Source organism: Mirounga leonina, unplaced genomic scaffold (genome assembly GCF_011800145.1).
Source record: "Mirounga leonina isolate KUSES-001 unplaced genomic scaffold, KU_Mleo_1.0 Mir_127, whole genome shotgun sequence".
In the NCBI taxonomy this organism is placed as follows: domain Eukaryota; kingdom Metazoa; phylum Chordata; class Mammalia; order Carnivora; family Phocidae; genus Mirounga; species Mirounga leonina.
In genome coordinates, this window is record NW_023270316.1 from 64870765 (window position 1) to 64896859 (window position 26095).

A 26095-nucleotide genomic window follows, 5' to 3' on the forward strand; every position below is an offset into this window, starting at 1 on the left:
GCTTAAGTTTAACAAGTATATTCAATGTCCGTCTCTTAGCAGCCCGAGACTGTGTCAGTTCAGTCTTCAGTATTGGGAAAGGGAGTAAAACATCGACCTCCACCCATCAAACTTCCTTCAAACTCAGGAAGTAGTTCTTCAGGTATTATATTCTTTGATTTCTGTCATCTGGAGTAAAACACATCATACAGTCATAATCTTTTTTTAAAACTATACTCATATTATGATTTACTTAATTCACGGAATTTTGAATTATAAGTGTAGGAAATAACTTTTATATTCTTCTAGGTAACTATTTTACACCACAGCAGGCCAGCAGCTTTCTTAAATCTCCAACTCCTCCTCCTGCTTCCAAGCCACCAAGTCTTTCTCGGAAGTCATCTGTGGATCTCAATCAAGTTAGCATGCTTTCTCCAGCTGCCCTGTCACCTGCCAGCTCATCACAAAGTGAGTTATAACTTAAATTCTTCATTGGCTTTTTGCATTAGTATTTCTTTAAAAAGCTATTTTTTTTGACCAGTGAAATATTGAAATCTGAATGTACTATGTACCCAAAATGTATAAGTTTTGAGAAGCTTCAGGCGAATCTCTTGTTAATTGTATGTATTATGTGTTTATTGTAATTGTATTTGTTTTTCTGTATCTGTGTATGCACTGTGTGTATACCTTACAGATTTACAACCTACACATCTCCTTAAAAAAATAATCTGTTAGTTGAATGTGGCAATAAGATTCCAAAATATTTTTTATTCCAGTGTTCCCTAGGATCATGTTACATTTTATGTAAACTATGTAGCTGATATGAAAAAAAAGTCATAAGAGTTGTTGCTGCAGTCCTATTTTTGTATATGTAAGAAACCAACTAGTTCCAAGGTGGTGATAAACTGAAAGCTGATTTTTCAAAAACACTCCTACACTCTTAAAAATTGTAATCAGTTACTAAAATGTGGTAATAATCATAAGGCATTATTCTGAAAATATTAAAACGTAATTTTTACTAAATACTTTTTTTTTTAACATCAAGAAAACTTATGCAAGAATTCTAGCATTCGATTGGGATAATTTCTTCAAATTAGAGTTTTCTGAGATATTTAGGTATCAATTTGCAAAAAAGCATTCCAGTTTTTTAGATTTTTTTATAGATAACTAAAGTGTGCTTGAAAGTTTTAGTACACTGCACAGTGATAGGGTGGTCTTCGCCTTAGATATAAACATCTTCATCTTGATAGCTCAAAAGGTGTAATTTTTCTGCCTTCTTGTTTTGCACAAAGAAAAATTTATAAATTTCCTGGAAGTCTTATTCACACTTCTTATGTTGTGGGTATGGATTATGTTAATCTACTGCACACAGTTGTTACTTTAAGTAAGGGTTGAGTGACAGCTTCTGGACATTCACATTTCTTTCCTTTCTTTCTGCAGGACATGAAAGCTAAAAAAGAAAACACCTCAAGAGCTTTTGGTTTTATTTTTTTGGTTTTTGTTTTTTGTTTTTGTTTTTTGTTTTTAAAAAGTTGATAAACTGTGCATACTTCATTCACAACAGATTTTCTATACATTCTTACATTTAAACAGAAGTACACAGTTACTGTTAAAGATGCAGTATTATCTATCAAATATTTGCTTTATTATTGTGTTTTGTAAATTTGTTTGTCAGGATAAACTTGATGTGTTAGGAATTAAACATGTACATTTAGGTGCCAAGTATGATTGTTAACCATATGTAATTAAATATGTTCAGAGTTTATCTCAGACTGTTACAGAAAATAAGCAATATTTTTAAATGAAGTTCTAAATTAGTGAAATCGTAAATAACAAAAATTAATTTGAATTCCTCTTAAACTTTTTAGGCCAAAGGTAGCATGTAGGAAATTAACTTTTAAATGGGTATTGTGGTAGTATACAAATGTATATTTTTACTGTTACTGTAATAGCATCTCTGATGGAATTTTTAGGTGATATACTGCATCCTTAATTGTAATTGAGTGTAGCAACACTCATGTATCATGTGTAGAAATTAACACTTGCAGTTAACTGCTTAAAACTGGAACAAATTGTCAGTGCTAAGTAAGATTCCATTAACCTTATTTTAAAAAGGACTGGCCATTTATAACAAACTAGCAATTTTTATTTTTCTCAATGAGCAGGATCTGGAACTCCTAAGCCATCTACTCCTACACCAACCCCTTCATCGACCCCACACCCTCCTGATGCTCAGAGCTCAACTCCTATTACCCCTTCAGCCACCCCTACTCCCCAAGATTCAGGCTTCACCCCTCAGCCCACTTTGTTAACTCAGTTTGCTCAGCAGCAAAGGTCTCTGAGCCAGGCAATGCCTGTAACGACCATTCCTCTTTCCACCATGGTAACATCCATAACTACAGGAACCACGGCCACCCAGGTCATGGCAAACTCTGCTGGACTTAACTTCATCAATGTAGTGGGCTCTGTTTGGTAAGTTTGCATTGATGCCCTGATTTTGTTTCTTTGTGTGTGTGTTTTTGTTTTTGTTTTTTAAGATATTCTCATTGATCTAAATAAATTCTTATGAAATTAATAAATTGCATATTTCTGAAACTGAAAAACAAATAGTTTAGATATGGATAGAAACTATCTCAACAAGTATGTTTTAATTTTAGGTAATTATGTATTATATGCACTAACCTGATACTACTTCACATTGACAGCAGTATAGATTTTCTTGTTTATCCTCAGCATTACCATATTTTAATCCCTTGATTAATGCTTTTACTCTTTCAAATTATATTTTAAACCTTGATAAATATACAGTACTTAATTTTAGATAATCTTACTGTTACTCTATAGCATAAAAATGAAACAGAGCCCTAAAACTGATGTTTAAGACCAAAATACCTAATTGTTTGTTTAGTAGCTTGTTTTTTAATCCAAGGAATTATTATGTGACTGAAATTTTCTTTTATAGTGCAAGTTTAATGCTTTGTCTTATTCTCCCGCAGTGGAGCTCAGGCTTTGATGAGTGGTTCAAACCCTATGCTGGGCTGTAACACTGGTGCCATAACTCCTGCAGGAATAAACCTGAGTGGCCTTCTACCCTCAGGCGGTCTGCTACCAAATGCATTGCCCGGTGCAATGCAGGCAGCTTCTCAAGCAGGTCAGAATATTGGAAATAATAACCTCTAAAAAATTAAAGTACATGCTAATACAAAAATGTCATTTTAAGCATATTATATACACTTAATGTCCTTATTTCTTGAAGCATTATGTTGCACTATTTCATTTAAAAAGCCCTTGAAGTCCTGATATTTAAATTAAAAACCATTTAGCAATTCAATGAAGAAACTTGGTAAGTTTTTGCAACTTATGTCTGCCTTCCAAACATAAATTAATTTTGATAACCTTGTTGTCAGTGTAGTCCTCCTTTCTCAGGTAAAAGAAATACATTTTAGAAACATAGATTGTATGAGAAAGGCAACATAGAATGGCAATAAAAAGCCTAGACCCTGGAGCCAGACTGCCTAAGTTTGAAATCGCAGTTGTGCAACTTACTGAATAGTATAATCATGGGAAAGTCACCTCACTTTCCTTGTCAGTAAAACGGGGAAAAATAATGCTTTGCCTCATAGTTGTGAAGGTTAAATAAGTAAATACAGATGATGTATTTTAAATTGCCTGAGACATAAGCATTCAAAAAAAATTGCCATCCTCATCATAAACAGTGATAGTTTCAATGCAGTAGTAATTACTATTACATGTACTGGAAAATAGTTCTAACAACTTTATTTTTTAATGTTTAAAATAATGTTTTGTAATATCTTGGAATAATCCAATTTCGTACTGCTGAGAAAAAACTTAGCAGGAAAAACAAACTTGACATAGTAAGAATAATTTATCAGAAAATTTCTGAGTTATGAGAAGTCAAACCTAGGGAGTATAATTTAAGCAGGTAACATTGCTATGACTTCCTAATTCTAGCTGATGATCTCATTTTAATGTTCATAAATGTTAATGGCAGAAGCTCTGGAGATGGAATCAAGTGTTGAATTTAGGGTGCTTATATTTACCAATTAGTTATATGTGGCTCCAGATGTTCACTGTGGGGCCTAAAATAAGTCACTTAGTTTTTCTCCCTTGGCCTCAGTTTCATCTGTTCTAAAGTGGGAGTAAAAATATCTAACTTTAGATGGTACTTAGGAGACATTAATGAAGTGATGTGAAAGTGCCTTTAATAAGCCATAAGCATTAGATAGATGTCATTCATTTTTAAAGGAAGTTATGGGGGTGCCTCAGTTGGTTAAGCTTCTGCCTTTGGCTCAGGTCATGATCTCAGGGAGGATCCTGGGATCAAGCCCCACGTCGGACTCCCTGCTCAGTGGGGAATCTGTTTATCCCCCCCCCCCGCCCCCCAGGCTCCTGCTCTCTCTCTCTCTCAAATAAATAAATAAAATCTTTAAAAATAAATAAATAGAGGAAATTATGTCATATCTTTTCATAAGAATTTTTCCTGATGAGTAATACCAATACTGTAATATTTTAATGTGATTATGCTTTGATACCATCACCTATGAATGTTCTGCCTTTTATCTTTTTTTAATTCAATTATCTGCTGAGAGGACTAGATACATTTTAATTAATGTTCAAGTTGGTATATTTTGTTGGCAGAATATGCACATACTTTGAGACCATGGCCTACAAACTACAAGAATGGTTATATTTTTAAAGGTTTGTTTAAAAAAAGAGACAATGAAGAGGAAGAATATGCCACAGAGGCCATATGTGCCCCACAGGGCCTACTGAAAAAGTTTGCCAACCCCTGCTTTATGTGCTCTGTTGCATCACATATTTTGGGGACTAAGTTCAGGAGTAACAGCATTGTTTCCTGACTTTCACTTTTGACAAAATTCAGTGTTCTTTAACATTGTTAATATTACCATTTGTATTTGAAAAAATAGCAAACAGCACAGGGGTTCTTGGAGATAGGATTATTATCCTATACTACTTAGCACTGAGAAATTTAAGTAGATGTCAATCCCTGAAATGTATTTGCACAACAGTGACAGTTTTATTATATTCATGGTGTCTGCATACTTCCTGATTACTTTCTCTAGCCAAAAGTCAAAATAGTGGTAAAAGACGTTATCATTTCTGAAATAATAGAATACAGCCATACCTTGCTTTATTGCACTTTATTTTTTTTTTTTTAAGATTTATTTATTTATTTGAGAGAGCAAGAATGAGAGAGAGAGAGTACATGAGAGGGGGGAGGGTTAGAGGGAGAAGCAGGCTCCTTGCTGAGCAGGGAGCCCGATGCGGGACTCGATCCAGGGACTCCAGGATCATGACCTGAGCCAAAGGCAGTCGCTTAACCAACTGAGCCACCCAGGCGCCCCGCTTTATTGCACTTTAAAGATACTGCATGTTCTCTTACAAATTGAAGGTTTGTGGCAACCCTGCATCAAACGAGGCTGTTGATGCCATTTTTGCAATAGCTCATTTCATATCTCTGGATCACATTTTGGTAATTCTCATAGTATTTCATATATTTTCATTATTACATTTGTTGTAGTCCTCTATGATCAGTGATTGTGACTCATTGAAAACTCAGTTAATGTATTTTTTAACAAAATATTTTAATTAAGGTACATTGTATTTTTAGACATAATGCTATTGCACATATAATAGACTACAGTGTAGTGTAAACATAACATTCACTGGGAAATCAAAATTCATTTGACTTGTTTTATTGCAGTACTCACTTTATTGTAGTGGTCTGGAATTGAACCCACAATATCTCTGAGGTATGCCTATAAAATGTACATCTGGTGCTCCACATCTTTGAATAAGATCTTAGTGTTAATAGGTATTGATGAATTTTTTTTTGTTTTTTTATTTTAAAAGTACAGAAAAAATAACCACATCTATGCAGAAGGTACTTAAAATGTATTTATAGATACCAAAGTATAAAAATATTTTGAAGTGTAATAAAATTTAATTCCCTCTTATAACCATGAATTTTATTTAACAGGTGTTCCATTTGGTTTAAAAAATACTTCAAATCTCAGGCCCTTAAATCTACTCCAGGTAAATGTGATAAATTGGCTTTTGATTGAAGTTTTTATGTTTGATATCTTTTTTTTGATGTATATCTGATCATATAAGCATTTGAAATGTTGAAATCTGTTCGAAATCTTCTAAGGGTGTGGTTAATTATTGCTTTCTTGTATGATCACGTGGGAAGCGGATAGAGAAAGAATCTGTATCCTACATACCACTCTCATTGGCTCCAGCACTCTGCCTAATCGAGCACTAGCTGTTCCAATGGGGAGAATTGACAACTACCAAGGGGTACACTTGCCTACAATAGCAGTAATAGATATACTTAGAAAATAATTCCTCTTTAAACAGGCATTTTATGTATGTATATGTATTACTGTTTGCTTGAAGAAAAATTTTAAAAACAGGCAGGTGTTCTTTTCCTAAGCAGAATGATTTCTTAGAACAATGCCAGGCACCTTATAGTTGTTCATTAAATGTTCGTTAGGTTACAGTTTGTGTCTAATTATGAGTCTTTACTTACATGTCATCAATGTTAGCATATAAAAAGATTGAAAGTGGAGAATTTAGTACACATTGTGAACTTAACAATATTCTGGGTGTTACGCTAGGTCCTTTAATTTAAGGATGAGGTCCAGTATAAAGCTACCAGGTTGGAAAATGAGTGGGATTGTCTACAGAGAACCTTTAGAAAAGATAGACATGAATGTGTGGACACAAAATGGCAGAGCTTTGGATTATTAGGAAATAATAGTACCAGACAGGTGGTACTGGGTGGCTCAGTCGGTTAAGCATCTGCCTTCGGCTCAGGTCATGATCCCAGGGTCGAGGGATCAAGCCCCAGGTCGGGCTCTGATCATCAGGGGAGCCTGTTTCTCCCTTCTGCCTCCTGCTCTCCCTACTTGTGCCCTCTCTCTCTCTGCCAAATAAATAAAATTAAAAAAAAACAAAAACAAATAAAAAAAAATTAATTGGTCCTTATAAGTCAGTCATTGCAGAATTAATTTCATATAGTACCATGTGGTCTCAGGTTTGTGTTCAACTCTGGGCCACAAGGAAAATGTGAATTGTTTTAGTAAAATATGATAAAGAAACTAAGGTCTTAAAAAAAAAAAAAAAAAACAAGTACCAGACAGATCAACCCAACCTGGTTTTCAGGAATAACAAATCAGGAAATGTATTTTAAGCCAAAACTTAAAAAACATTTGTTACACAAGATGCACACAATGTCTATATTTACAGAATGTAATCGCAGAACAGTCCGCTTGTAATATGGACAGACCACGGATCACATTGGTTTATTTAACCAACTTCCTTGCATATTGGTGTTGGAAATGAGTGGAATTCCTTAATAGCACTAATCATAAGGAGTAAGGCTACAAGTAACAGTTGGCCTATGCTAAGTCCAGATTTATATAACAATGAGGTTTAGAGATACTGATCTGAGGACACCTTTTTTTTTTTTGGCTATGCAGACCTAAGCGTTTTGTAGTTGGGTATTTATTTGCTTGGACTTTCTCTTAAGGACTTCAGAGTGCTTGTACAGTAGTCCCCCGTTATCTGCAGTAGATATATTTTCAAGACCCCCAGTGGGTGCCGAAAACATGGATAGTACCAAAACCCTGTATATACTGTTTTTTTCCTCTACATACGTACTGTTAACCTTAAAAATAAAACTCAGTTATTTTACCAGCAAAATTGGCTTATTTGGGAATAACAGAGAATTGCAATTTGGGCCAAGCAAGCTATGACAAAACCATTGGCAAGTTCAACAAAAGAGAGGAATATTATTTTATGATGGAGGAGGAGGAAAGTGGAGAGGGTTGTTTTGAATGAAGTCCATTGGAGAAAAGCAAGAGTTCAGGCTGACGACAGCTTCTTGTTGGCTGAGTTTCAGGAGTGGTCGATTTCTTGTTGGAGATGCAGTGTACATCTTTCCCTGCTGGGGCCTGTCACTGACGATTTTTTCCTATTGAGGATTCTTTTGCTGGGATCTGTAATTGACAATCTTCCTATAATTGACATTGAGCTTCCGGACTCTAGTTAGTCGTCTCTATTTTCACAATACCTACAATGAAGTTTAATTTGTGAATTAGACACAGTAAGAGATTAACAATAATTAATAAAATTGAACAGTGGTAACAGGTACACTATAATAAAAGTTAAGTAAATAATGGTCTCTTAAAGTAAGTACAGAGTACTGTACACTCTTCTTGTAATGTGAGATGATAAAATGCCTAGGTGATGAGATGAAGTGAGGTGAATGACATAGGTGTTGTGATGTAGTGTTAGGCTACTCTTGACCTGACCATGTCAGGAAGATCATCTGCTTCTGGACTGTAGTTGACTGTAGTAACTGAAATCAGGGAAAGCAAAACTATGCATGAAGGGAGATTACTATAGCTTAAACCCCTATAGGATAAGTGGAAAAACCATTTATTTCCTGATGCATTTGAAAACCATAGTTTTAATTTTTAACATGGAATTTTCTGGATGCTTTAAAAAGTGTTTGGTTTTTTTTTTTTGTTTGGGGGTTTTTGAAGTAATTTAGGTACAGAATGACAGAGCAGCAAGTAGTACTTCTGAACTAAAAATACGGATATCTAATGTACTTCCATTACAGCTTTGGAATTCCTTACTGTGTTATATAAAAATCCATGCATTTCTGGTTTTTGGTAAAGCTAGAACAAATTAGAGAAGTTTTCTTAATATGTATATCTGATTATCACCAGTTTCTTGTTTATACTTTGTAAAGCATTTAATGCTATTTTATACTGATGTGTAAGAAGAGTTAAATAAAAGTAGTATGTACATTTGGATAGCTAACTATTAAGCAGAATCATGGATGTTTGAGATTACTTACATATTTGAGAGCCCGAAGTAATAGCAATTAAAAATTGTTTTTAAGAAGATTTTTTTTTTAAGGGCAGGGATATTGGTTTGGTGTGGTTTTCATCCACCTGTTTCCTCAATCCACAGAAGAATGCCTGACACATAGTGAATGTTCTAAAAGTGTTTATGGAATAAATAAATTTAAATAATGTGAAAAGAGCTAATTCTTCTCTAATAGCTTCCAGGTGGTTCACTCATTTTTAACACTCTGCAGCAGCAACAACAGCAGCTCTCTCAGTTTACGCCACAGCAGCCTCAGCAACCTACAACTTCTAGTCCGCAACAGCCAGGGGAGCAGGTATGTGCCTTCCAGCCTTCCATTTGCTTTGTATTACAGAATTGTAACTTTTTTTTTTTTTCCCAAGCATATTTGGCATGGTTTTAGTTCAGACAGACAATTCCTGTTCTGCTTTTAGTATCAGTAGTAGTGATAGTTATTGGGTGCCTATTTCAAATTCTTTTTCTCTTCCTATAGCCCATGCATTTTTTGCATGTCATCATCCTTCTGTTTGCAGTGTTTTGTCTCTGTTGGAACAGAGATGTCCCTATTATCATGAAGCTTAGGGCAAAGGGAAGATAGACACAAATAAATATTTGTATATTGTTAAACATAATGAAATTGAATAAGAACTGCAGTAAATTAAAGGAGAAGGAGGGCGCCTGGGTGGCTCAGTTGGTTAAGCGTCTGCCTTTGGCTCAGGTGATGATCTCAGGGTCCTGGGATCGAGCCCCGCGTCGGGCTCCCTGCTTAGTGGGGAGTCTGTTTCTCCCTGTCCCACTCCCACTCTCCCTGCTTGTGTTCTCCGTCTCTGTCAAATAAATAAATTAAATAAATAAAGGAGAAGGAACTACAAGTTTTTCTGAACCTTTGCTACACTTTGGGATTATCTGGGAACTGACAATAGTGATTCTTGGGTCTCACTCCCCAGAGTTTCTCAGTTCACAAAGATTCCCCAGTTAAGTCTTGGTTAGGTAAAGCTCATCCTCTAGTAGATTCTCAGGAAGGGCACATGCAAAACAGTTTCTCTTTATTCTTTAACACATGAAGGATTACTTGGCTGGATATAAAATTGTTTTGCACTTTTTTTTTTTTTAATTGTAAAATACACGTTAATACATAATTTGCCATCTTTGGTAAAATACATGTAATATATAATCTGCCATTTTCATCATTTTAAGTGTGCATGTTAAGTATATTTTTATTGTTAGACAACGAGTCTCCACAGCATTTTCATCTTGCAAAACTGAAACTCTACCCATTAAACAGTAATTCCATATTTCCCTCTCTGACTAGCCCTGACAACCGTCATTCTCCTTTCTGTTTCTCTGCATTTGACTACTCTAGGCAGTGCTTGTCTTTTTGTGACTGATTTACTTCACTTAGCATAATGTCCCCAAAGTTTTTCCATGTTCTAGTGTGTGTCAGAATTTCCTTACTTTTTAAGGCTGAATAATATTCCATTGTATGTATATACTACATTTTGTTTATTCATTCATCTTTCGATGGACATTTGGATTGCTTCCATCTTTTGGCTGTGATGAATAATGCTGCTATGAACATGGGTGTACAAACAGCTCTTCAGGTCCCTGCTTTTCAGTTCTTTTGGATAATACCCAGGAGTGGGATTTTTAATTTTTTGAAGGATCTGCGTACTGTTTTCCATATGGGTATACCATTTTACATTCTCCCCAGCAGGGCACAAGGGTTTCTGTTTCTCCATATTCCTGACAAGTTTTGAGACTTGTTATTTTCTGGAGCCTACCATCCGCATGAATGTAAGGTGATAGCTCATTGTGATTTGCGTTTCCCTAATTAATGCTTTTGAACATCTTTTCATAAATTTGCTGTTTGTTTATATATCTTCTTTGGAGAAATGTCTACTCAGGTCCTCTTGCCCATTTTTTAAATCAATATCCAGGGAAATCCTCTCAAGATAAGGGTCTTGTAACTTTTGAAAAATGTTTGACTTATGTTATTTACTAAAATGTTATTTCAAACACTGTTTTAGGTGGTAGCAAAGGATGTCTTTTTCCGAGTGAAAGTTTTTAGTTTTGATGAAGTCTGGGTTATCAATTTTTCTTTTATGTATCATGCCTTATGTGTTGTCTAGGAATGCCTCACCTAGCCCTGTGGCCCAGAGATTTTCTCCTTGTTGTCTTCTAACAATTTTGTAGCTTTTCATTTACATCTGTGATCCATTTCCAGTTAATTTTTGTATAAGGTTAACGTTAAGGCTTAGGTCAAGGTTTATTGGCAGGGGGCGAAAGGGATCGGTGTTAAGTTGCTACAGCACTAGTTGTTGAAAAAGCCAACCTTAATCAGTTGAATTACTTTTGCACCTTTGTCAAGATGTATTTCCATGGCTCTCCGTGTTCTCTATTCTCTTCCACCTATCTGTGTATCTATCCCTGTGTTGGTACCACACTGTCTTGATAAGTGTAGACTATATAGTAAGTCTTAAAATCAGGCAGTGTGATTCCTCCCATTTTAGTTTTCAAAACTGTTTAGCTGTTCTAGATCTTTTTCTTTTCCATCTAAATTTTAGAATCATCTTGTCTATAGATATAGAGGAAAAAAAGAACCTGTTAGGATTTTTAGAGGAATTGAGTTGAACCTGTAGGTCATTTTGAAAGTGACTTTACCATCTTTACTATGTGAAATTTCCAGTCCATGAACACTTTGTTACTTTTTTTTTTTTTAAGATTTTATTTATTTGAGAGAGAGCAGGAGAGGCGGGGGAGGGCCAGAGGGAGAAGCAGGCTCCCCACCGAGCAGGGAGCCTGATGTGGGACCTCATCCTGGGACTCCAGGATCATGACATGAGCCGAAGGCAGTCACTTAACCAACTAGCCACCCAGGGGCCCACTTTGTTACTCTTTTTACAAGACCTAATCTAATGTTGGTATTTTTCCTCATACCAGGGGAAAAAAATTTTCACCAACTCAAAATTGTTTTTCTTTTTGTACAGTCATGTATTTTTTTTTTTTATTCAGGGTTCTGAACAAGGTTCAACCAGTCAAGAACAGGCCTTATCTGCTCAGCACGCTGCTGTTATTAACCTTGCTGGAGTAGGAAGTTTTATGCAATCACAGGCAGCTGGTTGGTATCTTTATACCTTCATATGTTGAATTTACTAAAAATAACTGATCACATAGGGATCTCAATATTTTAATTATTTCTTTTCCTTCTCTTAGGAGCAGTAACTGAGGAAAAAATATGGTTCTATTTAATGCATGAACTATTAAGTTGGTTGATGGCCCTGAGATTTTTTTTGTTAATTTGACAGTTGATTAAAAATGTTTTCACCTACATATATTAATAGCAGTTGGGTTTTCCTCACATTACAGTTGGTAAAATTTTATACAGTTATCCAACTTACTAGGAAGCTACCAAAGCTGTTAAATCTTAGTTCTCCTGGGTTATTGAGACTGCATTTTTCTTGATTGCATGTCTTTGGTCTCATTGTAGTAGCTTGCAATTGCATGAAAATCAAGACTGGTCAGCATAACTTTTATAAGCCACTTTTATCATTTGTCAAAAAAAAATGAGATTATACTAAATGACTGCTCACCACTTCCAGCAGTAAATGGCGAACCAAAGATTTACCATTAATGAAGATACCTTGTCACTTAAAGACAGTAATTATAACTTTACATTTAATTAAAGTCACTAAGCCACATGTATAAGTAAGCTATGATAGAGTTTGAGGATTGAGTGAACACAGTGTCAACATTGTGAATTATCACTGGGCTTACTGTCATAGCTCTACAACTCCCAGTGTCTGAATTTAGAATAATCAGGGTCTTAACATAATGCCGTACTTCGAGCTTGTGAATTTCCAAATGGAAATTTGTGATCATAAACCTTTACACTCAAGTTAAAAATCTTCTAAAGTGGCTGTTGTACATTTTAGTGGAAAGAATTCTAGGCTGAAAAATCATGAGAATGTTTCTAGCTCTAGACCTGTCAATAATTACTTTTGAGTGAATCACTCAGACCATCTTGGCCTGGAATTTTTTCATCTGTACATTGAGAGGGTTAAACTGATTACTCTGGCCCCCCTCAGCTTGAAAAGAAATAGAATATTGAAGTCTCAGTTCACCACCATTGTTGGCTAGTAGTGTAGTCTGAAACTCATTGCAGCATCTTTTGTTTAAAGCATTTGTCCATCAGTTTTGTCATAACGGGAGTTTGGACTTCTCCCCCTCCCTTTCTTACTTCATTGATTAGATTTTAAAACAACATACTGTATTTTACATTTTTGCAAGAAAGCCTTTTCAACAAAACAGCACTAGTATCAAACTTCATTGTGTGGAAGAAAAGGGATACAGTGCTTTGGCACCCGGGCACTCCCTTCCCTTTCATATCCAGGAGGTTCTGTAATCAGTGGTACCCTCAACTAACAGGAGACTATACTAAATTTATTCTGAAATGTCTGTGATTTGATACTTAAGATTAATCATACTGATAACTTTTCTATTATTTCATTTTCTGTGTTGTCCTTTTCTAACCCTGGTAGCTTTCAAACTTTTTGACTGGCCTGCTTTCCCCTTCTCCTCTCTGTAGTGTTGTCTCAGCTTGGCTCTGCCGAGAACAGACCTGAGCAAAGCCTTCCTCAGCAGAGATTCCAGCTCTCCTCTGCCTTTCAACAGCAGCAGCAACAGATACAAGTAATCCAGCAACTTCACTCTGATTACATTTTTAAAGATACTCTGCTCCAAAAGTACTTCAGCATACCTTACTCTAGTTTTATTTTACTGTCTTTTAAGACTATACAATAGTAGGTAAATAATTTAGCAAATTTTACTTAAAAGTCTGACATTTTAGCCAGTCAACTTGGAGCACTGAACAGATCTTGTACATTTAAGCCATACTCTTCCTAATTTAAAATCTTTCATGAAGTGCTGGTGGCACATTAACATACATTTTGTAGTTTCCAGTATTTTTTGCAACAGAGACAGTTGTAAATGCCAATGGTTAACTTTTTGATAATGTACTGCAGAGAAAGGCAAGTATAGCAGTGTTCCTATTAGTAAATGTCCTCTATCTGTTTTAGAAAAATGTTATTCCATGATTGTAGGAAGTCTGCATATTATAGTTGACTATCTTTGGTATGCAGGGTGGTTTTATATTGCTATAAACTATCATACAACAAAATAGTAACTGAAGTTGCTGAGTTACTACAGTATAGACTGGCAGGGCAAAGTAACAAATATTTTTGAAGTTTACCAAGAACCCATTTTTAAAGCCCTCAGCAGCAGGCTTCTGTGCCACTGGTGCTGTTTGACTGTGCATTGTCTCAGTGTGATATAGTCCCTTTTTGTTATCTTGGTGCTTTCTCCCTTTCAGTTTTGTTGTTTTCATCTCTCAGGAAAAGCACCTTTCCATACTTACCTACATTTAACATAACTTGACTTTTTTTCCCCTCCCTTTTGCAGCAGTTGCGATTCTTGCAGCATCAAATGGCTATGGCAGCAGCAGCAGCACAAACAGCTCAGCTACATCGTCATCGGCATACAGGCAGCCAGTCAAAAAGTAAAATGAAGAGAGGCACGCCAACCACTCCAAAATTCTGAGTCTTGCTTTTCTTTTTTTTTTTTCTCTTTTTTAAAAGCATAAGAGCATTGAATCAAAGGATTCTGAGTTTCTACTTCATTTTTTGGTTTTGTTTTTTTAAATGTGTCAGTATTTTACATTGCTAGATGTACAAACTTTATACAAAAGCACAACCCTATGATTTTTCATTAAAAACAGGGAAATGGTTTAACGAACCATTAGGGTTGGTTTGCCTAAGTCATTGCTTTTTAAAAATGGTTTCACTGTACATACTACATCTGGAAGTGACCTAAGAAATACTAGAAACATCTTTCTGAAGAATGTAGTTTGATATTTATTTAGTATAAAAGGTTTGTGCACAGTGTAACAAATACAGTTTTTACAAATCCGTTTTGAAAATGTGGTGGTTTATTTGGGTTTCATACTCTTAATTACTTCATCCATCAGTTTTTTTACTTCTTTGTGTCTGGTAACTGCTCGACTCATACAGTCCTGAAGTTTAGCTCCAGTCAGCCCACTTCCACCTGAAAAATTATTGTGATAACACTTTAAAATGTCTGTTATTTTACTTGTTTAAAAAAAATAAATAAATAAATAAAAAATAAAAATAAAAAAATAAAAAAAAAATCAACATCAAGTTATAATACAAAAAATTCAATAATGTAAGCCAGTGAGACTCTTTCAAGATTTGCAAATTCTGTTTTAACAAGCCCTGCCAAGTGAGTCTGATGCATACCATAAGTTTAAGAACCACTGGCAGACAATATAAAAAAGTGAGGAATTTGAGATAACAAACTGCAGTAAACAGTAAAACCTCTCACATTCCATTTGGCCCTCCCTAATACAAAGAAGCTCACACTAAGTTTTTATTTTACATGTTTAGGGTTAAAATGGAAGAAACAGGGCGCCTGGGTGGCTCAGTTGGTTAAGCGACTGCCTTCAGCTCAGGTCATGATCCTGGAGTCCGGGATCGAGTCCGCATCGGGCTCCCTGCTCGGCAGGGAGTCTGCTTCTCCCTCTGACCCTCCTCCCTCTCATGCTGTCTCTCATTCTCTCTCTCGCAAAAAAAAAAAAAAAAAAAAAAGAAACATGCCTGGTTTGTGAAGACAACATAGCTTGCCTTCCTCATCCATTACTACTGTTAAGGTTCCAGTTGCCAGATGTTCCTCCTCTCCAGTAGGGTCAACTATGAGCAGAGTGCTATTTAAAATACAAGAAAAATATAAATTATCAATCCATGGAACAGTACTGATGTCAGATTTAAGCCCTAGGACAGAACTGGTGGGAAACCAGAAAAGTTAATAGCAACCTAACATTCTACTACTTGTAAGAATCTTTACCTTTCAAATTTATGAATATATTAAAGAAGGCAGCCTAAGGTAAATCTTCTGTGAAATAATTAACATTACACAGGAATAAGAAAACCAAGAAACAGAACACAAAATTCATCATCCAAATCAGGATGGTTTTGAAAGTATGAGGCTTAGCTAATAATTCTGCAGGGACAACAGTTATAAACCTAGGTGTCCAGGGCAAACTAGGATGTACAGTCACTGTGGGCATTTCCTGAAAAGTTAGAAAGCTGAGTAACAATCCATTACCTTAATTACATAATTTTTTTATACATCTGATTAACTTACTCATCAAATACAGCAAAGGAAGTTGCAACTGGATGAGTTCTAATATTCAAATAACTTTTCTTCTTTAAATTAACTTCTGCTAAACCAGTTTCTTCATTTATAGTAACTTCTGGCAGCTGTACTAGAAAAAGGCAAAAATGTGAAGTAAGTCACTGTAACAAATACAGGTTTCTATGCTTTATTAATTCACTTTTCCCTCTTTAAATTTTTTAGAAGTATTTTTTTTTTTAATTAGGACCAATAATTGGGGCGCCTGGGTGGCTCAGTCGGTTAAGTGGCTGCCTTCAGCTCAGGTCGTGATCCCAGGGTCCTGGGATCGAGTCCCACGTCCGGCTCCCTGCTCAGCGGAGAGCCTGCTTCTCCCTCTCCCTCTGCCTGCCACTCTGCCTACTTGTGCTCTCTGTCAAATAAATAAATAAAATATTTTTTAAAAAATAAATATAAAAATTAGGGTAATTAAGGTAAATTTAGTGGAAATAAACTTTAAATTTAGAAACGGATGAATGATCACTTAATATTAACAAAAACCTTTAAAAAGTTTGATACAAAGTTTAACAAAACTGAGTATTCTGACAGAAGGAATGGTGCCTTTTATTAAGGTTGCTTACCATTTTTTAAAGCTGCTAACAAGGCAAATGCACAAGCATCCAGGATGTTCCCATCATAGTCAAGGCAAATGATATCACAGTACAGAACCCAAGAAAGCTAAAACAGAATTTACACAAAGTGTAAATTAAAGGCCTTCTGGTGGGTAGAGCATGGTATTTGTTTCAACTCACAAACCACAGAATCCTTGGTTAGACAAGCATGATGATCTTCAAGGCTCAAAAACTTAAAAAAAACTCTACAAAGTATATAACCAACAAAGTAGACGGGTTTGGTTTAAAAAAAAAAAAAGCTGGCTTTTAACTACCAAGCTGACAAGTGACATCTAGATTTCCATTGAGAGCTACAGATATAGAAGGAATTTGCATTCTTGCTAAGTTAGCAGATCAAAGAAATGCTTTTGGAAGTCCTAAATGAAGTGCAAAACATACTTTCCCACAGAAACCTTAATATATGAAATGGCTAGGCTTTACAATGCTAATAAATCTGTATATAATCGAATAACAAAAGCCTCTAGGTCCTAGTCAACTTAGTTCTAAATTTTAGACTTAAAATGTATAGTGTCGATTTACCCTAAACACATCAGCTGATCAGATACTAATCTATATGGAATAAACAACTGACTGAATTATTTGTTGGAAACCGGAAAAAAGTTACCTCAGCTTAAAAAGTAGCTCCCAATTAGGTAATAAATTACTCAAAACTTTTTTTTATGAAATACACGGTTTATTTAGATAGTTACAGAGTAAGCTAGATTTTTTAAAAAATAAATTCCATCTTAAGACATTCATATTTAAGGCCACTGGTTTAACTTCCCTGTTCTCTTCCCCTAAAAAACAATTCAGAATTAATAAAACCTCATAGTTTCTTTATTCATCTTACCTTTCCTGTAGAAATGCATAAGTCCTCTTTCTGAATTATCTGTGAACTTGATTTAATAATAAAGCACAATAAATTAAATGTCAAAAACTATGAAGATGAATGATAGATGTTATCAGGATGATCTTACTTCTCAATGACATCTGCAATGAACTGGCTAGCCACTTGGGCCTCTTCTCCAGGAGGTCCAGACCGAAATCTCGATGAACACAGAGGTGGTAGATCCACATTAGGAACTGAAAGAAACACTCTGCAGCTATTAACTAAACTTCACATCTGGTTTATGAAAGTTTTATTCTCAATCCACTGCAAAGGTGACTGTAGCCATAGATAGGATTTGCCAAGTGGAAAGCATTGTAATACACCAATTATTTCTTTTCTGGTCTTTGTAATACTCTCAGGCTTAGATAAAATCTATTTCCAACTTTTTTTTTTTCCACACAAATACCAAAAATATAAAAAGCATCTATTAAGGAAGGCTTCAATCCCCAAATCCTTCAGAAAAAAATAAGATTTCTTCCAATATACCCCAATCTAACAGCAGATAGCCTTTGTACTCATACCCAACTGATTTTTTAAAATTTTAAAAAAAACCTTTTTTTTTTAAATGTTGGTACCTACCATACAGAAATTTTTAAAATGTTGGCACCTACCATAAAGAAAAGATGGTCCAAGGCAAGAAGAAAATTGCATAGTGGTATAAATGAATATTTATGGAAACAAAAGTCTGTGATTACAACCCTTTCCTAAGAGATTCTGTTTTCTTGGTTGATGACATCTGAATGCATAAACAACTGATCAAAGCTGAAAATGTTACAAAATTCTCTTTATCTTGCTTATTAGGCTATCTTCTAACTAAACTTTTCAGGAATCTGCTTCATTCCAATATATTTCTGAATCTTTACATTTTCTTCAATTCAGCTACTAGGTCTGGACTACAATATTATCATTAAATGTGTTATTAAAGTATTTGTATTAAAATTAAAAAAACCATTTAACTTACCAACATATCCTTTATCAGGGGCATCTGTGGGTGGTGCTGCAAATTCCTAGAGAAGCAAACAAATGTTTCAAAGAAGCTATTCGATAATTGTGAAGACAGCTTAGCAATCAGTTATAGAAACCTGCAGCAAAGACCATCTTAGCCATCTACTGTGCTTATTAGGGTAGGGAGTCCTACTGGGCTATAAGGACACTGGCACAAATCCTCATATTAGGTCTGCAAGGTTAAAAAGGCAGCATAGCTTAGTTGCCTACATTCTAGTGCTACTAACCAAAATTATATGGGGCTCTTTTAAAAAATATAGTAATTGATTTTCTTCCTCTCATTTAGTAGCAAAGAATCTGAATTTAAACCCAAGGTGATCCTTACACAGCCAGACTTAGGAAGTGATAAAGTGGTAAGAGCAAAAGCCTGGGACTCACTGACCTGGTTTGAATGTCAGACCCACACTTTTTTTTGTCTGAAGGACTTTAGTCAAATCATAGAACCTCTTACCATTCAACTTTCTCATCTGCAAAATGAGAACTTAATATGACCTACTTTTAAGGGATTCTTAATGAGGGTCAAATGAGATACTGTTAATGTCCCCAGCATAAAAGGTGGCACAATTAAGTGCTCAGATCATATTGTCAGATAATCACCCCAGCTTTATCACCCTGAGGAAGAATCTCAACTTAGGTTACTTTAAGTAATTCGCAGTGCAACATAGTGAAAAAAGCACAAGCTTTGGAGTCAAAGTTATATCTAAGTTCTAGTTATGTTCCTGGACAAGTTACTGAACCTCATGTAAAACAGAAGACAGAAATTATACTTCAACTGATTGTTCTCATGATTAAACTGGTAATTCTGTAATAAAGCATCTAATTTAAGGTGCCTGGAACATAAAAGGTACTCAGTAAACAATGGCTCTTATTCCCTCAAGCTTTTCTCGGGAGCAGTCTTAATTTTCTACATTATTTGCACAGATTAAATGCTATCACTGGATAAAAGGATGTCACCAAAAATCTCAATAACAACCAAATTCTTGAAAAATTAAAGGTAGTGAGGATTTTTTAAATGGTTTCATTTCAGCCCATTTGATGCATGTTCATAAATTAAGAGTCACTGGACTTGGGTCATTTTAGGAAATGAAGGATACTAAAAAACTGACACCTGACTGCCTGATCAACAGAAATATAGGCGTAAATTACAATCTAATAAGAACATGAAGCTAATTTGGTAATTCGAATCTCAGTAACATATTAAACCTACCGCCTTAATTCCACAAATTACTGTAGTATTTCCCAGCTTCACTAAAGCGGAACCATCTGCAGTACTAATTGAACCTGAAAAGATAATAAAATGAAAAAGTCCATGGAAAGTTTTCATTTTCTACATAAAATTTTATGTTGCTATATATCTCAGTTGCTTATGAAAATTTATTCCTAGCTCAAGTCTTTTTTAAATGATGTAACTTTTAAAATTAGTGTTTTAGGAATTATTCACCTATTCTTGAATTTGAATCATTTGCATTCGGTCACAGAACTGTCCTACAGAAAAAAATCTCTTGACACAAAATCACTGGATTCCCTTAGGTATGGTAGAATTTGGCTCAAATATTGTTTAAATGGCTCAGGCTAAAACTCAAGAATGTCATACAGGTTAAACTGGAAAATTTTGTGTTTGCAACAGAAAGTTTAGTAAGTGTAAGATATAAGAAAACCATGTCTTGGAGGTTTTGAAGGAAGAAAGGGAGGAAAACACTTTACAGTTACTTTAACATTTAAAAAGAACATGACAACTGAAACAATAGTGAATTTAAAAAACATCGCAAATAAAATACATGAAAAAACGAGAAAGTCTGAAGCAACTTCAGCATTCTATTTTAGAACTCAAAACATCCTTACCTATGTTGACAGTTGTGGTTCTGAATTCACCAAGTTCTCTTCCATCAGGACGGCAGTTCTCTTTCTAAATAAATTTACATGAAAGTAAATTACATCTACATTTATATTTTACACACACCAGGGAAAACACATTAAACCCCGTTAATTCATATAATTTGAAAAGCACATGATACTGTTACCAAAAGGTACAACCTGTACATAACCACCTTTACTCACCAAAAATCTCCTGTAATACTCCAGAGGTTCCACAGTTCTGAAACATGTTAAAAATATATCTGAGGTAAGTTAATGAATCTTAACATAAATCCAAAAACTGGCAAAGATCTTAGGAGTGTGATGATGCAGCATAAATCTCCCCAATTTGAAACTAAGTTTCTTTCATGAATTCTGGACGTTTATGTTGCCACATATAACTACTAAAAAGAGGTACTCTTGCAGCAATAATCACACTCAACTGCTGTCCTTAACTCTACCTTAAACAACTACAGGTTGGAGCCCAAAGCCTTTGGGCATCTTTAAAAGAATTAATCCAGTTGCTAAAATAATAATGTCACTTTCGCTCTGAAGCAGGGATTCTTAAGAGGAAAAAATTACATCTTTATTTTCACTATCCTGTAACTGGAATTTAGCATATTCTTCAATTATGATTGTGGGCAATAAACCTTTATAAAATATTAGTACCTGCAACTTTAACAACCACAGAGATTAAATGTTTCCGTTTTTACTTTATAGTTGTCGAAGCTTACGTGAAGACTCGTACTCGTTAACTTGGAATTCCAGGAGTTTTAACAGTTAGACTCCCCACTAGAGTTTAAGAATGTTGTTCAAAGAGCACGTATATATCACTGTATCAAGAACTCGGCGTCAATACAATTATTTTCCTTTGAAATCTTATGTACTTTATCCATTTAAAAACTTGACTCTGAGAACAAAAATCTACAGGCTTCACCAGAGTGGCACAAAAAAGGCTAAAGTAAAACCTTCCGAAGAAGGCACAATCCTTTTAGAAATAAATCACGGAGGAGAGGAAGCACAAGGTGGCCTGGGGTTCTGACCCAACACTTTTGTAAAAGATTACAACGGTGTCCCCCGGGGCCGCAAGTCCACTACACCAGGCCACAGGCGCTTGCGGCGGGTACTGAACTCTACACAGTCCCTTCCATCTCCCCTCTCACTGCGGAGAAAAAGCCCCCTTTCCTTTCACTCCGACCACCTCCAGGTCCTTCCGCCCGTCGCCTGCTGCCGTGAGGGAAAGAAATGGGACTCTGGCAGGGTGGCCTCCAGGTGAGAAATATCCCAGCGAAGGGTTAAAGGAAGCCTCCAACCACCAGAGTACAAACACGAGCCCGCCCGCCGCCAACACTCACTTGAACCCGGCCGCCATCTTCCCGCCCGCGCGCGTGCGCCTCACGGGCCGCGCGCTTACGCCGCCTCCAAACTTTCGACAGGGACGCCCGCGCCTCTTCCCGCTGCTTCAGACGCAAAGGGCTGGGCGCGGCGGAGGGGGGGGGCGCTGGTTCCCGGCCCGCCTTTGCTCCGAGTGCCTCTAGCCCCGCTCGCGTCTAGGCGTCTTTGCCTTGGATGCGTCTTGACGAATCTGCTATTGGGAAAGAGAGTGTGTCTCTTGAGAAACAGTCTGGTAGTTCAGGAGTTTAAGAGAAAACCGACCTCATTGCCAAGAATTGAGTATTGAGTGTGGAGCATTATTCCAAAGTTTCCGCGTCCTTTTCCCGCCTCCATCTTAGGCTGGGCCCTGGGCTTGCCTCCTCCCAAGTAAAGGACTCCCTGCTCAGTCACTGGAGAATTACGTAAACTTTCTGTGTGCTCATTATCCGCACCAGGTTACACTTTGCAGGCCCCCGGAGCGGGCTCCAAAGGAGCCGCTTGTGTTGTAGGCTGTGTTGTGGCTCAAGGCCTCCCCACCTTCCTCCTAGGTAGGGTTGCCAGACAGAATACAGGACATCCAATTAAATTTGAATGTCAGATAAACAAAGTAATGTTTTTCCCTATGAGTATACGCCAAATAGTACATGTTATTAGTTGTTACCAGGGGCTGGGGGCAGCGAAGAATGTTTTAGACATAGATAATGGTGACGGATGCAGAAAAATGTGAATATAATTAGTACCACTGTGCACTGTACCGTTAAAATGGTTAAAATGGTAAATTTTATGTTGTATCACAGTTTTTAAAAACTCGTGTAATATACCAAAACCTTTTTTTTTTTAATATTTTATTTATTTATTTGACAGAGACACACAGAGAGAGAGGGAGCACAAGCAGGGGGAGTGGGAGAGGGAGAAGCAGGCTCCCCGCCGAGCAGGGAGCCCGATGCGGGGCTCGATCCCAGGACCCTGGGATCATGACCTGAGCGGAAGGCAGACGCTTAACGACTGAGCCACCCAGGCGCCCCCCAAAACCTTTTAAATGGGTGGGTTGTATGGTGTGTGAATTCTATTTTAACAAGGCTGTCAAAAAACTGTCTACTGCTTACCTGAAGTTCGAATTAAGTGGACATTCTGTATTTTTACTTGCGGATTCGGTCAACCCTACAGTGGAACGCAACGCCTTGCCGCGAGGGGGCGGTGTGGGCGGCGGGCGCCAGGCCGGCGCTGCCCCTCTGCCGGCGGGAGGCGGGGCTGCGCGGCCGCGCTTCCGCATGTGTGTAGGTGCTGGGCAGGGCGGCGGCGACCTGGGCATGGAGGATGAGTTGGCTCCTGCTGCAGCTGGCGGTGCTCGGCGTGGCGCTGGCGGCCGCAGCCCTGATACTGGTGAGGAGAGGGATGGGGGACCGACGCGGGCCTGGGCTCCCTGCGGTCTTGGAGATTCGGCCGCCACGCATCCTCCCCTCTGCACAGCTCACTCTTCGACGTATCCCTTCTCCCAAACCTTGACCCCAGGATTTCCTCTCCTAGAATTTCACACCCCCTTTCTTCCCTTTATTTTTATTTCGGAGCTTTACCTCCCTCTGTGCCCAGACCCTTGTACTTTTGTTCACTGTGGGACGTGCTCACCCAGTCTCCACTCGTCGCATGGTCCCCGGACCTCTGTCCACCCGCCCTGTCAGTCCCGGCTTCCTGTCAGTCTCCAAGACTTCCTCCCGGATCTGCAGCCTATGCAGCTCCACCCGGGAAGGTCTTGAGCCCTCAGGATGTGTGTGCTCCCCAGACTCATCCTTTTCCTGATGTGGTTAAGCAGATAGAAGGTGGTGACAGGGCATTGACGAGAACCATCTGTTACCGATCGGAATAAATCAGTGGATCCAGAAGATCAGTAGCGACACAGTAAGACCAAGACACACAGGCCTAGTGTTACCATATGTCGGAGTCGTTACGTCCCCAAATTAAACATCCTATATTCGCTGCCTCTAAAGGAGGCAGTACAGTAGAATTCAAACTCGGATTTTCTTTGCCATTACTCTGGAAGTAGAAACATTGTAAACACTTGCTGATCCATTAGTAATAGACAGTTTGCCAAGTGAGCTTTCTCCCATATAATTTGGAAATAGCCTGCCATCCAGTTCGTACATGGAGAGGTTTCAGCTTCCTCGACACCCAGATGGGCCACCTTGATAGCACTGCTAGGAAGGCCATTCTTCCATCTTGCCAGGTTTGCAAACTCACAGTGTAGAAGCAATTTAATAGAGAAAAACCAGTGTGTCCTGACTTCTTCAGTGATTTGTTTCTGGGTGAGAAAGGGGTTTTTTCAGGTTTTTGAGCAAGTCAGGTTGTTGGTGGGGCAGAATTTTGACAGAATCCTAGATTGAATCTGCTTGTTAAATCTCTGTTAAATCTCTGTTAAATGGATGCATTATGAGGGTGTACTGCAAGTATTTGATCCCACTAGCTTGAAGTGATTATAAGAGCTACCATTTATAGAGGACTTATAATATGCTGGGTGTTGTATTCAGTGTTTAACGGGGGTTATCTTGTGTATCTTTAAAACAATGCTGACATAAATGTTATCATCATTAGCTTCATTTGATGAGGAGACTGAGATTGGAGAGTATGTATGTACATATGAAAATTATATTATGTATATTAAGTATATTATGTATAAAAATGTCACACAGCTAGTGGACCTTCATTTGTTTAAAATGCCAGAGCAGGAAATCATTATTAAAAAGAAAAAAAAACCTAGTTTCATATATATCCACTTTCCATACATACTCTTCCTCACCCCACTTCCTTTCTGAATTATTTTGAAGCAAATCCAAGATCTAACACTTTATCTGTAAACCCTCAACATTTATCTTTAAAGACACCCCTTTTTATATGTAACCATAATAAAGTTATAATGGATTCTTAAAAAATTTTAACCATTATTCAATGATTTCAAACATCCCGTCAGTTCAGATGCCTCATGTATGTTTTAGTATAGTCATTTGTTCGATTAAGCATTCACACACACTTAGCACTGTGTTGATGTCTCAGGTATCTTAATCTGTAACAATTTGTCCTTTTTTTTGTTTTCTTTTTTTCCCTTGTCTTTAATAAGTGGTCATTTGTCCTGTAGAATTTCTCACACTCTGGATTTTATTGATTGCATCCCCTTGGAAACTTTTAACACCTTACTCTGTCCCCTGAATTTCCTATAAACTGGTAGTAACATTTAGAGACTTAATCAAATGCATGTTTGAATTTTTTAATCAAAAAAAGTATGTGACTGAGGCTGAATACTTCCTCTTATATCATATTGGAAGGCTTGTAATATCTGATTTTCTCTGGTGTTAAGATGGATCCAGGGATTCAGGAATTTTGTTAGCCTGACTCACCAATTGTATAGTTTGTCAACCTAAATCCATATTTCTCTGGGGGTTGCAAAGTGCAGATTCTAATTGTATAATTCCTTTTTCATGTATTACCTAGAATTCTGTAATGAAAAAAATTTCATTCTCAGCTATTCAATTACTCTGAAATATCTTTCATATATAAAAGGTAAGTTTTATAAAAGGCAAGTTTTCAAAATAATGAGATGATTCTCTGGCATCTTACAAAGAGCACTGATACCTTTCAGTAGGAAACTGAATTTAGAAATCACAATATCTGGACACTGGGGTGCAGAATAGGAACTCTTAACCACTAGTCAGGATACTGCCTCCATGCTCCTACTAATCAAAGCAAATTCAATTTCAGTATGTACCCGATGGAATATTATAAATGGTCACCACATTAAAAATGAGTAGCATTCCAAAAATTTGTGAATTGACTATTTTAAAAGCAGAAAGTGTACCACTAGAAACAATGTTACAAAGAATGGTTATTTCCAAAGCTAGTTCCCAAATAAATATGGAAGGGGGCTATCTAATGTTAGTAGTGAATGGTGCCAGAGCCTACAAGTTTGATACTTTACTTCAAAAAATAATGTATTCTGAATTCAAATCTGGGATAAGTGTCAAGAATATTCTTAAGCATTACTGGTCCCTACTATGGGGATAGAGGGGTCTTCCTTTCATACCCTGGGTCAGTCTGGTCCTAGATGGGAGGTCCGCCCTCACTCCATACATTCCACCTGCACTGTGAACTTATTCTCTGTCACATATAGGCTCCAAGTAGGAATGGGACCTCACAGTGTGTTTGCCAGGGATTGGGGGTTCAGGGCATC

The 26095-nt window shown here is 36.9% G+C and overlaps 3 protein-coding genes across 20 annotated transcripts in view; 2 read left to right on the forward strand and 1 right to left on the reverse strand.

The window, feature by feature from the left end:
* Positions 1–14878, forward strand: part of SUPT20H (SPT20 homolog, SAGA complex component) — a 39531-nt gene extending 24653 nt beyond the window's left edge. For 6 of the 17 annotated variants that reach the window (XM_035003510.1, XM_035003507.1, XM_035003508.1 and 3 more), the window contains 9 exons: positions 40–142; positions 289–447; positions 2145–2451; positions 2976–3130; positions 6002–6057; positions 9101–9220; positions 11917–12022; positions 13490–13593; positions 14362–14878. In XM_035003510.1, coding sequence (XP_034859401.1) covers positions 40–142; positions 289–447; positions 2145–2451; positions 2976–3130; positions 6002–6057; positions 9101–9220; positions 11917–12022; positions 13490–13593; positions 14362–14499 — 1248 coding nt within the window. In that variant the 3' untranslated portion in view covers positions 14500–14878. Of the gene's footprint in view, positions 1–39; positions 143–288; positions 448–2144; positions 2452–2975; positions 3131–6001; positions 6058–9100; positions 9221–11916; positions 12023–12117; positions 13594–14361 lie in introns of all 17 variants that reach the window. The other 11 variants (XM_035003519.1, XM_035003516.1, XM_035003518.1 and 8 more) reach the window with 6 other exon arrangements.
* Positions 14790–21963, reverse strand: EXOSC8 (exosome component 8). Its single transcript, XM_035003533.1, has 11 exons — positions 21861–21963; positions 20710–20746; positions 20494–20557; positions 19859–19932; positions 18608–18653; positions 17735–17840; positions 17608–17653; positions 16728–16824; positions 16120–16240; positions 15573–15679; positions 14790–15003 (listed from the first exon to the last, which is right to left on the reverse strand). The coding sequence occupies exons 1-11, from the start codon at positions 21875–21877 to the stop codon at positions 14888–14890; spliced, it is 831 nt and encodes a 276-aa protein (XP_034859424.1). The 5' UTR covers positions 21878–21963; the 3' UTR covers positions 14790–14887.
* Positions 21964–23134: 1171 nt separating this feature from the next.
* The window catches only part of ALG5 (ALG5 dolichyl-phosphate beta-glucosyltransferase), a 36038-nt gene continuing 33077 nt past the window's right edge, over positions 23135–26095 (forward strand). Inside the window, exon 1 of one of the 2 annotated variants that reach the window (XM_035003531.1) lies at positions 23135–23262. In XM_035003531.1, the coding sequence (XP_034859422.1) occupies positions 23197–23262 (66 nt within the window). In that variant the 5' untranslated portion in view covers positions 23135–23196. The remainder of the gene's footprint in view (positions 23263–26095) is intronic. The other variant, XM_035003532.1, reaches the window with a different exon arrangement.